A 10675-nucleotide genomic window follows, 5' to 3' on the forward strand; every position below is an offset into this window, starting at 1 on the left:
CACTTTCTCAATGTTTCCAAAATCGATAAAAAGTACTTCAGATCCATGCTCAAGGGACTCCGCCACTACACACCGGTAGAAATGCATGTCTTTTTCATAAACTGCACAGCACAGTGTCCCAGGCTCAGGATTCAACAGCACGTCTTCATCCAGCTTCATTTGACTGTAGTTATCGGTCATTTTTGTCATCATTTCTTCAAACTCATCATTGAGTTTTTGTGATCTGACCCAGAAGATGTTTGGATTCTGGACATGCTCGACATAGCCCACAAAGACAGAGTCGACATCCAACTCTTCTTCTTTGAGTGTTTTAGCCATTGCTTCGCCCATGATTGTTTCACAGTTTAAATAGCCACACTGCGGTGACTCTTCTTCCCTCTCAAGACTGTGGGAACTTTCATTTTAGGAAGCTTTTGAGTTGGCTTAGGTTCAGCCACTTGATTTTCCTCAACACCAATTACCGTGATAGAGTACAGGTGCTGTTCTTCCTCAAAACGTTTGATCTCCACATCTAACACTTTGCCAAGCAAGCCTGCCTTTAGAAAACTCAACTGCTGAGTTTTCACCGCTTCAACCTCATCACCCAGGGAGAAGAGTGAGCATGGGAAGGCCATGATGGGTGTTGAAAAGAATTCAGGCGGCAACCTGTAAACGTTTTCAACTTTGACAGATTCAAAGAATCCGTAGTCAATGTACAAAACTCGAAGTTGAGAGTTGACCGGAAGAAACTGCACAAGGCCTCTGTACCATTTCTCATCTTTGCCTTTTACTGAACACAACAAACCAAGGTTTTCTGGAGTCTTCTGATTGTGTTCTATGGTTCGGTCCTCATTAACATCAGCCAGCTTCTTTGACATTTCCCAAAGATCTGTGTCCACACTGGTCATCTGACAGTAAAACAGCTCAGGGTTAACAGCAGCAGTAACACGCACTTTAGCACGGGTCCCACAACTCAATCTAGGCCCGCAGAGAGACAGAATGTCTTCGTATCCCTGCAAACCAGACCGTTTGAAGCAGAATTCTTGTGCCCTTTGCTTTTCAATGAGTAAGTCAGGAACTTGCTCTGTGCTTTGCTTGAGTGGCACCTCTGTGAGCATTCCAACCAAGAGAAAGAAGGTATCTGTGTCCACATGTCTCCCGAACCCATGTCTAACAAGATCATTGTTAACTTCCGGGGCTTCCAATAGGAGCACTTTGTGGGGCAAAAAGGCTTTAATGTAACCTGTGACATTTCTTCCAATTAGGTTTGTGAAGTATGCCTCCACTACAGAATGAGAACACCCCTGCGGTAATAGTACATTTGCAAGAAAGCCGCAAACTATCTTGGGAGGCAGGCTGAAAAGGTCGTTTGAACAGGAATATATGAGGGCTTTGTCAACACTCAAGACATTACCATGATCTATGAGGAAAACATCAAATAAGTCTCCTTTTCGGTTCTGAACTCTTCCTCTGTAGCAGCGGCCTGAAGTCAAATCTTCCACGAGGCAAAACTCTCCGATAGCCACTGAAGCTTGAGTCTTTGGTGTGTTCTGTATTTCCCCTTGCAAGATGTTGTAGTCAAGATCACATATGGAAAGGTAATGTCCCTGGAAGTGTATCAGGGTTGCTTCAGGGTTCCAGTCCAAGTGAGTTAACTTGAGGTCCACAGACCAAAGGGCACATAGTGGCGATTGATCAGACCTGAAAATAAAAGGTGACTTTTATTATTTACCTACAAAAAACATGTTAATCATTTTGTGAGTTTATCAATTCTGCCGATTGTACGATGCGTATGAAAGCCTGGTGTGTGTCGCAAAATAACTCCCATAGTTCCCACTGTATAACTAACATTCAACTAACTACAGCGATTATTAAAGCATTTCAATTGCTTTCTTTTTTGTTGTTGCTACAGTAGATTTACAAGTGATGAAAAACAAGTATGTAACCGATTAAAAGAGGGAAATTGCACATTTTAAATATGGTTGTATTGTTAAACTAGATGCTCGACTAAATGATATGCCACCGACTCCTCAAATTAAAACCTGGAAAGTAAATAACTAAAAAGAATCGTAACCTTAACAGGGCTCAACGCTAACTTTTAAAAGTGGTTGCCAGGCTGGCAACCAGGCATCAGCTTTTGGTTGCCAAAACTGAAAATACGGTTGCCATTTTTAGTCATCTTGTATTTTAAATAATTAAGATGCTATACAGTTATACATCAACTTAATAATGAACATGTGACAAAAGAATGTTCAAATGCTTTACAAAAAGTAATTAACACAATTATTTGAAACTAAAGTGGTAGGAAACTTGTCCACCCTCAATTGCTGGTATACTAAATCCCAGTAGTGCAGCTGCTGTCATGTTCTTCACAGATCCCTCACAAATTAATGGAGCAAGTCACTAGTTTCAGGGTCATCCGTTGTCTCCCTTTCAAATGTGGGTTTTCTTGACCTTTGTGCTGACCCCCACCATAGCTCCACTGGCCCTTCAGCATTGAAGTCTTGATTGGAATAATACATTTCTAATGTTAAATAAATGAAAACCATTCACAGTTAAGAATTAGATATTAATTATTAATGCTGTAAATTACCTTTAATATGTCTAACTATATTTAAAATGTATTTATGCCAATATTTTCCTATGGTAACGTTTTCGTTTTGCACTTTTATTTTGGTAGTAATAAGATCGGGACTCTTATTTTGAAGGAACTTTAACAGGAAGTGAATGGACAACGCAGCAGAATGTATATATATATTTCGCCTCCCTAGACTTTACACATTTCCTCTTTGCTTTTCGTTCGGGTTCATCTTGCGCTTTATCAGTTGAATCACTTTGAACATTCGTTTGAGATGTTGACGGGTTGGCCGAACTTTTTACCCCACAGTCAAACAACTTAATTTGCGTCGCCATTTTTTGTAAAACAAACACACGGCGCACCGCGCACGCTTGTAATGGTGCTTTAACACCGGACGCGATGCGAATATTTGCTTCGCTCTAATCGCTCGAGTTTCACCGCGGCTGCCAGCTGTGTTTACTCGCATCATTCAAACAAGACGCGCTGGCTCGGGAGCTACAACTACAACAAAATGAAAATGTTACCGTGATTAAATTGTAATACACGTTTCTAAATGATGCCGAAGTAACAACATACTGATACCGGTTAGTAAAAACCATGAATTAATGCTTGACAAGTCTGCAGACAGACGGCAGGCGAAAAACCTTTTAAAATGCTTGTTGTCTGAATGAAGATCGGGTCGACCAGGCTAAGCTAACGTTATATATGCTCCGACCGTCCACACTCACAACAACGGCCTACAGACATAAATAACCCAGCGACTGTATTCTCCATGACACAGACAGTCTGTGGTTTGTACTTTAACTTTTGTCCAGTTTCTGAACAGATATGAGGAGCTGTGAGCTCTAAGTGCTAGCAGCTAACTGCTAATGTTTTCTGGTTGAACGTCAGGCTGAGATCCTCACCGTTGATTGGCTTCCGCGAGAAATTGAACTCTCGCGTTTGACGCGGCACCGTTCAATCGCCACAATCGCGTGATTCGCGCTGCGTCCACCGCTTCATGCTCGCCGTCGGAGCGAATTCGCGTCTGTCCGCGTCTCTGCATTGACTTTACATGTAATCACGCCGCCCCCAAACATCGCATCCGGTGTGAACGCACCTTAAGTATCAGGTTCCGACTGGTCACAACAATAATTAAATATCACTCTTAATACAACAAATAATTAACATTTATCTATTGTGGGGTGCACATTTAGCTGTCCTTAATGATGGCAACCAAAGGCCAAGAAGTGGTTGACATTTGTTCTGAATGGTTGCCAATGGCAACCTGGCAACCGTTACTGTCGAGCCCTGCTTAACTAATAGCTTAGATATCCAATTTATATTTTAAATACAACTGTGCAATGACAATAATGTTGAATCTAATTTAATCTATACGAACTTGTCAGCATCACTTTTTTTTTTTGCTGCATCGATTTGCTTACTTTTGTTGTTCGGAGACTGACGACATGGCTGCAGCATCAGTAACATCCAAAACAAAACCTGAAAGAAAAAAAGTGAAGATAAGTAAATGTCTCATTAAGTATCATTAAGAAACACACACACAATAAACCAGCGCTGACGTTAACCTTCATATACTAAGAATGTGTAACTTAACACCCAACTTTCACATATAACATATAATCCCTAAATCCTTGTCAATAATTATCTTTACAAATAAATATAATGGTGGCAGTATATCATTTTTGTAACATTATTTAAGATAAGTTGTTGTAAAAGACCACCATAAAAAAGAATATCCTCTCAGTAATTACATTTTAGCGAGTGTAAATACAAAACACAGTACAAGTTATTAATAAGACATATTACAAGTGAAATTCATGCTAGCAAAAAACAACAATCAAACTGGTTTTTTTAATTGTCATGGGAATGAGTGATTTTAGCAATCTTGTTCATGTCTAGGTTTTATTGATATTACTTGGAAATTCATATTGTAAACATCTTGGTATGCCAGCTTTCTTTGAATACCATGAGACAAACTAGCAGGTTTTATTGATCGATCATCAAGCGGATGTATAACTTGAGCAACCTTGCTAATGTAGCTCCTATCTTAAATTATATTGCTATTAAGGAGACATGTATATTGCATTCAGCTTGGTGTGCTCGCTTCATTTACATTACATGTGTAAAGTAACTAAGTACATTTACTCAAGTACTGTACTTAACAGTTTTGAGAGACTGGTACTCCTGAGTATTTCAATATTTTTGCTACTTTGTACTTCTATTACAATTCAGATGTAAAAAGTGTACTTGTATTCCACTACATGTGTTTAATACCTTTAGTTACTTTACAGATGTGGATGAATGATGTGAAATCTAATCAAGTGTTAAATCAGACTTTAGTTCCACCTGGAGTAAATTCACAAGCTACCCTGCAGTATACAAAGCCATTCAAACTAGCTGCACCATGGGGCGGCGGTGCCTGGAAGGTCACCAGTTCAAGTCCCGGCAAGACCAAGTGCTACCGAGGTGTCCCTGAGCGAGGTGTCCCTGAGCAAGGCACCCTTCCCCACACTGCTCCCCGGGCGCCGTTCAAAATGCCATCACACTGCTCCTAACACGAGGATGGGTCAAATGCAGAGAAACAATTTCCCCACGAGGGATTAATAAAAATCCATCTTAATCTTAATATATATTATTCTGAAATGGACCAATCTGCACAATGACTACTTTAACTATATTTTGATGCTAATACTTGTGTACTTTTACTTGAGTACAAAATCTGAGTACTTCTCCTACCTCTGTTTAATACCATGGACACTAACGAGAAGGGTTTTTTCGATAGTCAATGTGAGGTATAACTTTTGCCATCTTGCTAATGTAGCTCACTATTTTACATTTGAGTAATATTACAGAGCCACAATGATTTTTTATAAATGTCGATATTTTAGTTTGGTTACAGGATACTACAGAATACCCGGACACACCAAACGTGAGTCATTAGCCGGTTTAGTGACCGTGTAAATTGACATTCAGCAGGAGTTAGCGGCTAAAACTTGCGACGAGCTAACAATGCTACCTCAAGCTAACGCTAAGCAACAGTGACATAATGGTTCGGCTACACGTGTTTCGCTTAACATCACGGTCGGTTTTGTATCTCAAATAACCGTCAGTGGTTGTAAACACAGACTTATTTCTGATAAAATCCAACCTTATTAACATTCAGGGCCGTGTCTTACCTTTTGTAGCGCCTCATGTCTGCCACCTGTTGTCTAATTAACTCTTGGATGGCTGCAACTCACTTCCGGCTTCTCTTCGACAACCAACGGGCTTATATTTCTTCTTCGTCTCTTTTTTTGTTGGTAGGCAAATCTGTGTTGTTAATATCGAGGTTACATCTTTAAAATATGCATTAAAGTTGTGTATGATATATGACCTGGGAGCGCCTTGGGACCCCCCAGTCAGAGCTGGTTGATGTCGCCAGGGAAAAGAAAGTTTGGGGCTCTCTGCTGGAACTGCTACCCCCGCGACCCAACCACGGATAAGCGGGAGAAGATGGATGGATGAGATATGACATTGCACATGAATAAGAGGTAAATATAATGAAATAAAATACAAATAAATATACATATCAGCAGGAGAAGTTAAAGACAAAACAGTGAATATATAGCCTACATATAGATAATGAAGGGTATAGTAATACACAATATAAATATACATAATAGAAGGCAGTGTACAAGTAGTACTCTTATTTAAATCTTTAAAATATGCATTGAAATTGTGTACGGGAAGAAATATGGTTTCATTAGAAACTAAAATGATTGTGTAACTTCAGTAATCGCATTAAACTAACAATTGCTTTGCAAAACTAAACCTGAGTAGAATAATACATGTAAAATAAAAGACATACGTTTGGGACTGATTTCCAATTAACTTAAAATGGGTGTTATCAGAGATGGGAGAATTACTCGGTTATTTATGTGTACCCGTAGGTAGATTTTGTTTGCAGAGAAAAAGACAAGGCATCCATCCTGACACTAAAAACAAACACAAACAACAGACACATCTCTAATAAAAGGACTAGTAAAAAGTACAGGTATACCCTGTTCAACCAAATCTCAAAATATTTCGAAAACATTTTAAGAAGGAAAACACTAGTACAAACATGGACATTCAAACTTCCAGGGTCTCCAGGTTTAGCTGTAACTGCCTGAGGTACAGGGTCTCCAGGTTTAGCTGTAACTGCCTGAGGTACAGGGTCTCCAGGTTTAGCTGTCACTGCCTGAGGAACAGGGTCTCCAGGTTTAGCTGTCACTGCCTGAGGAACAGGGTCTCCAGGTTTAGCTGTAACTGCCTGAGGTACAGCCAGGGTCTCCAGGTTTAGCTGTAACTGCCTGAGGTACAGCCAGGGTCTCCTGGTTTAGCTGTAACTGCCTGAGGTACAGCCAGGGTCTCCTGGTTTAGCTGTCACTGCCTGAGGTACAGGGTCTCCAGGTTTAGCTGTAACTGCCTGAGGTACAGGGTCTCCAGGTTTAGCTGTAACTGCCTGAGGTACAGGGTCTCCTGGTTTAGCTGTAACTGCCTGAGGTACAGGGTCTCCAGGTTTAGCTGTAACTGCCTGAGGTACAGGGTCTCCAGGTTTAGCTGTAACTGCCTGAGGTACAGGGTCTCCAGGTTTAGCTGTAACTGCCTGAGGTACAGGGTCTCCAGGTTTAGCTGTAACTGCCTGAGGAACAGGGTCTCCAGGTTTAGCTGTAACTGCCTGAGGTACAGGGTCTCCAGGTTTAGCTGTAACTGCCTGAGGTACAGGGTCTCCAGGTTTAGCTGTAACTGCCTGAGGAACAGGGTCTCCTGGTTTAGCTGTAACTGCCTGAGGAACAGGGTCTCCAGGTTTAGCTGTAACTGCCTGAGGTACAGGGTCTCCAGGTTTAGCTGTAACTGCCTGAGGTACAGGGTCTCCAGGTTTAGCTGTAACTGCCTGAGGTACAGGGTCTCCAGGTTTAGCTGTAACTGCCTGAGGAACAGGGTCTCCTGGTTTAGCTGTAACTGCCTGAGGAACAGGGTCTCCAGGTTTAGCTGTAACTGCCTGAGGTACAGCCAGGGTCTCCAGGTTTAGCTGTAACTGCCTGAGGTACAGCCAGGGTCTCCAGGTTTAGCTGTCACTGCCTGAGGTACAGCCAGGGTCTCCAGGTTTAGCTGTAACTGCCTGAGGTACAGGGTCTCCAGGTTTAGCTGTAACTGCCTGAGGTACAGCCAGGGTCTCCAGGTTTAGCTGTCACTGCCTGAGGTACAGGGTCTCCAGGTTTAGCTGTAACTGCCTGAGGTACAGCCAGGGTCTCCAGGTTTAGCTGTCACTGCCTGAGGTACAGGGTCTCCAGGTTTAGCTGTAACTGCCTGAGGTACAGGGTCTCCAGGTTTAGCTGTCACTGCCTGAGGAACAGGGTCTCCAGGTTTAGCTGTCACTGCCTGAGGTACAGCCAGGGTCTCCAGGTTTAGCTGTAACTGCCTGAGGAACAGGGTCTCCTGGTTTAGCTGTCACTGCCTGAGGTACAGGGTCTCCAGGTTTAGCTGTCACTGCCTGAGGTACAGGGTCTCCAGGTTTAGCTGTCACTGCCTGAGGTACAGGGTCTCCAGGTTTAGCTGTAACTGCCTGAGGTACAGGGTCTCCAGGTTTAGCTGTCACTGCCTGAGGTACAGGGTCTCCAGGTTTAGCTGTCACTGCCTGAGGTACAGTGTAACGTTGGTGCCCCCTTTTGCACACGGCTTCACAGTTTGGATCAGAGCTCAATTTTGAGTCAATAATAGTCCCGAGATTATTGCACAAATTGTACTTTCTGATTCTGGATTGTCAAGACTTCATGTGGGGAGGTAAAAGTATAAATAAAATATAAGCATTGAAATATACTTAAATTGCTGAAAGTAAAAGTACTCATTATGCAGATCGGCCCATCTTCTAATAATATGTATTATATGTGTTTGCATTGAGGACGTAAACTGATTAGAATAATAATGGGTAACGTAAAAATTGGTGTAATATTGTGAAACTGAATTGCTCTGTCAGTCCACTCGTGTTTTTTGCATTGTTATTTCACAATTTTATAAACTAAACAATCAATTGGACTGTAAATAAATCAACATATTAACTCATACTGTAAGTGGGTCTTTTTGGACCCGGTGAGCTGGTTTTCTTGAAGTATCTTTGTAATTACATTTTTGTATCATTTCATATTCCAGCTATTCCTCAAAAAACATGTTTTGGATATCATGCCTTCAAATTACATTTACATTTTAAGAAATTGTACTTTTTGTATTTCGACCCCAAGCTTCCATAAGTGGGTCAAAAATGGCCCGCATGCATTTCCTACCTCTGGGAACCTTTGATTCTTATCACCTGTTGCTGTCAGGAATACATTCACTGTGGGACACACAGGCTACATCACAAGCGACACCTCTCAGGAAGATTATTTTACACAGCAAGCTCTGATCAGGCCCACCTTAACCTGCCATCAGGCCCTGGGGCTGATAGGTTTTGTAGGCCCCCTATTTAAACAACAAATGAAAGTCATGTATAGCCTCGGCAGGCTCTGTGATCGCACTTCTCCACCCTGCTCTACGCGCCTGGTCCTCTCCTCCAGGTGAGTGACGTATCGGCCCTCCCTCATGTATCTGTCTGGTTGCCGTTGGCTCCCCTCCACGTAGCAAGTCCTCGTCGTCCTCTCATCTGCTCCAACAGATAATGTCCCTCCTGTCTGTTCTTCCTCTCCCGCTACTCCATCGCTATCAGAACCAGACGGTCTACTTGGCTCCGAGGCCCCGCGGCCGCTCGGTACAGAACTCATCTGTCCTTCCTCCTCATCCTGGCCTACAGGTTTAGAATCACCTGGAAGCTTCGGCATTTTTTGTAATAGCTGCTTGTCTCGAAACTCCTTTTCCCTCAACAATTTACTTTCCCGAGCGCCACTCTCAAACTTTCTCTTCTCAACTTTTTCTCCAACCTTCATCTCTCACTCAATCACTCACAATTTGAATAAGTCACATGTGAAACATATTCTCATTCTGATTGGCTGTGAAGTGGTGCCCACTGACTGTTTCGGAGTCATCTCTGGAATCCATCGATCTGATTGATTAGCGGAGCAAATGATCAAAATACTACGGAGGGAAGATATTTTCGTTTGGATTACTGGTCTGAGGGAAGCTCACGAGTGTGTGTGTGTGTGTGTGTGTGTGTGTGTGTGTGTGTGTGTGTGTGTGTGTGTGTGTGTGTGTGTGTGTGTGTGTGTGTGTGTGTGTGTGTGTGTGTGTGTGTGTGTGTGTGTGTGTGTGTGTGTGTGTGTGTGTGTGTGTGTGTGTGTGTGTGTGTGTGTGTGTGTGTGTGTGTGTGTACGTGTTTGTGTATTTTTGCGTTTGTGTGTATTGCGTTTGTTTCCCGGGGAAAACACTCATGAGAAACACCGGCTGTTGTTCTGCCTGCTGTGGCGTCAAGTTACTTGTAATTATGCCGAAGCTTCAAAGCTGTATTTATCATCTGAATTTGCCGAAACAATTTTAATATTCTGAAAGCCAAGACTTTGTTTATTTGAAACCAGATGAAAATAAACTGTAACGGACCCAGCCGTGTTATCTATGATTACTAAACGCCTTACATTCATAACGTCAGCCGGAGGGAGGGGGAGTGAGTGGCGAGTGAGAGCTGTCATCTTCCCTTTACAAGCTTCACAAATGTATTTATTGTGTGATTTTGGAAATACATCCGAAATAAAACACTTTATTTTTTTAATTACATTTTTTTTTTTTACTTTTTTATTGGCTCATGATAGGCCCCTGATCTCCGTAGGCCCCTGGGCTTCAGCCCAGGTCAGCCCGTGCATTAAGGCGGCACTGGCTCTGATACCTGTCAGTATAATATTAATAATAAAACATTATATTTGTATAGGGCTTTTCAAGGACTCAACATCGCTTTACAATATAAGGGACGGTTAGGGTGGGGGGTATGGGACTATCAAACTTGATCAACCGGCATGGATTGATGGGGGGTGGGCTATGAGTAGACAAGAGGAGATGAGTTTTGAAAAGGGACTGGAATACTGTGAGGGTCTTAGAATAGCGGAGATCTTTGGGACAATATGTTCAAAACGTTTTTTTCTAAATGTAATTTTTTTAAATTTCACTCTAAATAGT

At 42.2% G+C, this 10675-nt stretch overlaps 1 protein-coding gene across 1 annotated transcript; it reads right to left on the bottom strand.

The window, feature by feature from the left end:
* Window positions 1-6: 6 nt before the first annotated feature.
* tdrd15 (tudor domain containing 15) lies at window positions 7-5806 on the bottom strand. Its single transcript, XM_034076524.1, has 3 exons — window positions 5737-5806; window positions 3982-4039; window positions 7-1680 (listed from the first exon to the last, which is right to left on the bottom strand). The coding sequence occupies exons 2-3, from the start codon at window positions 4005-4007 to the stop codon at window positions 345-347; spliced, it is 1362 nt and encodes a 453-aa protein (XP_033932415.1). The 5' UTR covers window positions 4008-4039; window positions 5737-5806; the 3' UTR covers window positions 7-344.
* Window positions 5807-10675: the final 4869 nt, after the last annotated feature.

The sequence above is a fragment of the Pseudochaenichthys georgianus genome, chromosome 24, assembly GCF_902827115.2.
Source record: "Pseudochaenichthys georgianus chromosome 24, fPseGeo1.2, whole genome shotgun sequence".
In the NCBI taxonomy this organism is placed as follows: Eukaryota; Metazoa; Chordata; class Actinopteri; order Perciformes; family Channichthyidae; genus Pseudochaenichthys; species Pseudochaenichthys georgianus.